The sequence below is a fragment of the Cnephaeus nilssonii genome (genome assembly GCF_951640355.1).
Source record: "Cnephaeus nilssonii genome assembly, chromosome: 2".
NCBI classification, from domain to species: Eukaryota; Metazoa; Chordata; class Mammalia; order Chiroptera; family Vespertilionidae; genus Cnephaeus; species Cnephaeus nilssonii.
In genome coordinates this window covers 113328930-113333929 of record NC_137073.1, presented here as the reverse complement: position 1 = coordinate 113333929, position 5000 = coordinate 113328930, and the positions used below count along the sequence as shown (strand labels likewise).

The 5000-nt window shown below is 58.7% G+C and overlaps 1 protein-coding gene across 1 annotated transcript in view; it reads right to left on the bottom strand.

The window, feature by feature from the left end:
* The window catches only part of ITGA2 (integrin subunit alpha 2), a 69372-nt gene that overhangs the window by 8721 nt on the left and 55651 nt on the right, over positions 1-5000 (bottom strand). Inside the window, exons 21-23 of the mRNA XM_079798227.1 lie at positions 4530-4634; positions 2636-2749; positions 378-467 (exon numbers count right to left, since the gene is read on the bottom strand). Coding sequence (XP_079654353.1) covers positions 378-467; positions 2636-2749; positions 4530-4634 — 309 coding nt within the window. The remainder of the gene's footprint in view (positions 1-377; positions 468-2635; positions 2750-4529; positions 4635-5000) is intronic.

Sequence of the window (5000 nt, the reverse complement as noted above, 5' to 3'; positions counted from 1 at the left end):
TGTCCGGCCATGAGGAACACCATAGACAGGGGCAGCCCTCGGATACACGCCTGCTTCCTGCGCACGCGGCACTTCTCTTCCAAATGCTCGAGTGGCTGAGCCAGAGAGCCTGGCGGGTGTGCGGCTGACCCTCACTGATCAGCCAGCACGAGGAGGAAGGAGCCGGGCGCTGGCCTGGCCCCGAGATGGCCGAGCAGGGGGCGCCCTGGGCTGCACCCTCATGGGTCACGGCCTCTGACCCCGCTTCGCCAACACCTGGGAAAGCTCACCGTACGAGACACCGGGTTTTCGGAGCCCAGTGAGCTCCTCCCGCCCCTGCTCTCAGGGCTCCGAGGGACGCCTGCCCCACTCCGGGCCCGGGGCCGGGGGACGCTCACCGTGACCGTGTTCTCCTGGATCACGTAGACCTGCGGGTTGTAGGTGTCGATCTCCGCCGAGGCCGTGAGCTGCACCGTCTGGAAGGTCGCCTGCGAGGTGAGAAGAGGGAGATTTGCATCACGGCAGGAGGACACGCATGGAACGCGGCGCGTGGTCATTCATCAGCTTCCGTGTGGAAAGAGACAGAGCACATGACGGTCTGAAGACCCCAGAAACACAGTGTCCCGAACCGGGGACACGCGACTGGCCACACACGGCACGTGCCCGGAACTCCCACGTGGGGGTGGCGGCATCTCTCCAGGTGACTCTCCGCAAAACACGGTTGCAAAGCAGGTTCAGAAGTAACGTTTGTCATCGGGAAAGGCCACAGTGCAGATTTCAAAAAACTTAAGTTTGCGGCCTGAGGGAAAATTGCAAACTCCCATTTTCAGAGACCCAGGTACATAGGTTTCCAGAGGAGAGGGGGTGGAGGGGGTGGGTGAGAAGGTGAAGGGACTGAGAAGCGGATGGTAGTTACAGAACAGTCCCAGGATGGAACGCACAGCGTGGAGACTAGTCCGTGATACTGTGATAACTATGTTCGGGGCCAGGTGGGCACATGTTGTAAAGTATATGATTGTCTAACCACTGTGCGGTATGCCTGAAACCAACACAAAATAACACCGAATGCAGACTGTAACAGAAAGATAAAAAAGCAAACTCGGTATTTGTTATTTATTTGCCTAAGTCAGTGGTCGGCAACCTCATTAGTCAACAGAGCCAAATATCAACAGCACAACGATTGAGATTTCTTTTGAGAGCCAAATTTTTTAAACTTAAACTTCTTCTAACGCCACGTCTTCACAATAGACTCGCCCAGGCCATGGTATTTTGTGGAAGAGCCACACTCAAGGGGCCAAAGAGCCGCATGTGGCTCGCGAGCCGCAGTTTGCCGACCACGGGCCTAAGTGATAAATGGAATGGGAGAGCAGGTTGGAAAGGGAAGAGAATGTTTCTTTGGGGTACACGGTAAAAGAACACTGCTTAATGTGCACTTGAGCTTGACCATACGTGTCCACAGCGGATGCCCCGAACCTTTCCTCACGCTGTGTCACAAGACTAATCATTTCAGGTTTGCTAACGTAGGCGTTTCTATAAAAAGCACTGGATTTGGGGCAGGCCCACAGAAGGGACGTGTAGTGTACGCTGGTGTTCCTAGGAACCTACATGGAATAACTTCACGTGCCTTCTTGGATCTGCCATAAAAATAAGCCCATTTCCACGGACACATCAGTGATGTGCAGAGTCTGTTCTCTGTGATGCGAGCGCTGGGCCCGATGCTCACTTTGAACTAGAACACAGTGCCCGGATCTGAGAGCTGCCCACACCCCCAGGCTGCCAGGACTCGGTTTTGGGGGGCCTGGGGCACAGGGATTGAGGGACCCCATGAGGGCATTCGCTGGGCTCTGTCTGGGAGCCAGAAGGGAGCAGTGAGCCTCCTGTCCGTGGCCTCTTTCCTCACTCTCTCAACGTGGGTACTGCATCCGAAACTAACCCTGACCCTGGTCTCTGAAACATGGCTTCCTGGGGGAAGCCCGGCTGGCGTGGCTCAGTGACTGAGCGTTAGTCTATGAACCAGGAGGTCCTGGTTTGATTACCGGTCAGGGCACAGGCCTGTGTTATGGGCTTGATCCTGAGTAGGGGGCGTGCAGGAGGCAGCTGATAAATGATACTCTCAAATCATGGATGCATCTATCTCTCCCTCTCCCTCTCCCTTCCTCTCTGAAATCAGTAAAAATATATTTAAAAAAATAAAAAGTGGTGTGTGCATTGGGCTCTCACCAGAGAAAGGGGGGAACTGGAGGTGGAGTGGGTACCGGCTCCAGGCAGAGAGGAACCCTGTTAGATCCACCTGCTGGGAGGTGTGAGATCAGTGGTCAGCGGGGAGTTCCAGGAGGGGATGAGCCACGGGCATTTGGGTCTGGGCGCACTGGGTGTGGGCGCGTTGGGTGTGGGCGCACTGGGTGTGGGCGCACTGGGTGTGGGCGCCTTGGGTGTGAGCCAGTCAGGAGGAGGCAGAGGGAGACAGAGCAGAGGCCACCCCCAGGGCAGCAGTGGGCACCGGCCCGGTGCCGACTGGGGAGTGTGGCCAGACGGGCAAGCGCTGGGAGGGGGGAGCACAGGCTCCTGGGCGACACCACTGTGACCGCAGGGCCTGGCCCTGGCATGGCGGCTCACGGCCTGGCGCTGATGAGCCCGTCACGAGCGCGATACTCACGGCTGCGAAGGTGCCGTTCCAGATGCGCGTGGACACGTTCAGGAAGTACTCGGCCCGCACCTGCGGGTCTCGCAGCCAGCAGGTGATGTTCCCACAGTGGGCGGTCCTGCAGTTCTTCACGCCACGGGAAAGGGGAGAGGGTGAGTGCGGGCTTCCAGGGGAACGGCCCACGTCCCAGCCACACACGTCACAGCCACAGACATCCCAGCCACAGACACTACAGCCACAGACGTCACAGCCTCAGACGTCACAGCCTCAGACGTCACGGCCACAGACATCACAGCCACAGACGTCACGGCCACAGACGTCACAGCCACAGACGTCACGGCCACAGACGTCCCAGCCACAGACGTCACAGCCACAGACGTCACAGCCACACACGTCCCGGCCATAGACGTCACAGCCACAGACACTACAGCCACAGACGTCATAGCCTCAGACGTCACAGCCTCAGACGTCACGGCCACAGACATCACAGCCACAGACGTCACGGCCACAGACGTCACAGCCACACACGTCCCGGCCATAGACGTCACAGCCACAGACACTACAGCCACAGACGTCACAGCCACAGACGTCCCAGCCACAGACGTCCCGGCCACAGACGTCACAGCCACAGACGTCCCAGCCACAGACGTCACAGCCACAGACGTCACAGCCACAGACGTCACGGCCACAGACGTCACGGCCACAGATGGGACGGGAAGGCTGAAGGGAACTGGCGGTAGTTCTAGCTCTTCACTGCGCCCCACATGGAAGGCGTGCACCCTCTACCCGCCAGTGCCCACTGCGGGGGGCCCCAGGGTGAAGGTGGGAAGGAGAGTACCCCACGCTGTCTAGTCACCGTTTCTGATTGTAAAACACCAAAAACGAATCCGTGTTTATCAACCACGTACTGGCTGAGCAAGTCATTGAGTACACACACAGGAGGCATACGCCTTAGTCACTCATAAACGCAAACTGACAGAGAATTCCTTCCACTAAAGGGAAGCTGAGTAGAGCTCAGGAGCTGCCGAGGACCAGGGGGCGGGGGGCAGGGACGGGGAGCCCTGGGGTCGGGGCAGCGGGACACAGGTCGCCGTGCACTTCCCAAACCAGTGGAGTCTGCAGCCCCGAGGGAGCCTGACACGCTAAGGGCTCCGACCGGTGTCTCAGAGGCAGGCCCATCCCGTGACCAACGCAACCACTCCGATGGGGGGGCGGTGTCGGGAGAGCTGGCCGATGTGGGGGCCAGGGGTGCACGGGAGATTCTGCACTTTCCACCCAATTTTGCTGGGAACCTAAAGCTGCTCCAAAACACGGTCTATTTTAAAAAGCCTATGACAGTCACATGGCCTATGACATGTATGTAGCAGCGTACACACATGTCCATGTGGATGAACGCTGAGGGGCGTGGAGGAGGCTGTTCGTTACACGAGTGCTCAGCTGCTCTATTTCCGAGAACTTCCGTCTCTCTGTCGTTTTTGATTTATGTTGTTCCCACGTAGCAATCGTCATTTTTACACAATCAAACCATTTTCGCGAAAGGAGGGACAGGCCGAGAGGGCTCCGTGTTGGCACAGCCTGAGACGGGCTCCCGCTGGGATGCTTAGCCGTTAGACTTCGCCCACGTGTCGCTGTGATTGCACCCGAATCACTTACACAGGGAACAACTACACCCTCCCGCTCACCTGCCCCCCCCCATCACCCCACCCCCCCATCGCCTCATCACAGACCTCATCTTGGCTGGAGTGCGCCTTTCTACCCCTTGCTTTGTCCCGGCTGCCAAAGGCACAGGGGAATCTATGACATTCGAGTGCCGGGGCGCGGGGCGGGGGGGAGTGGGGGGAGTGCTTCATTTCCGGGCGACCCTAACAGGAAATCCCCGAGGGAACTGCCCGCGCGCCTTCCTCACCAGGTCTGTGAGGTGCCGGAAGTCTTCGCTCTTGAAAGACACAGAAGCCGGCGTCTGTCCTATCTTCAGCGGGTCCACGTCGGCGTGGCAGCTGATGTCGCCGGCCTGCAGAGGGGCAGCACGTCAGGCCAGGAGGCCAAGCGGTGTGCGCTGGTCCTGCAGCCTCTTAGGCATCCCGTTGTCACATGTCGGGGCTGGGCCCACTTCTCAGCCTTGCTAACGTCACCCCGAGCGCAAATGGGCCTGCGTGACTCGGCGGGGCTGCTGGGTCCCAGAGCCCACTTGCGAGGAGACAAATTCGCAACAACAACAGACTGAGTTGCCTGGCCGGTGTGGCTCAGTGGTTGAGCACCGACCCATGAACCAGGAGGTTACGGTTCGATTCCTGGTCAGGGCACATGTCTGGGTTGCGGGCTCCATCCCCAGTAGGGGGTATGCAGGGGGCAGCCAATCAATGATTCCCTCTCATCA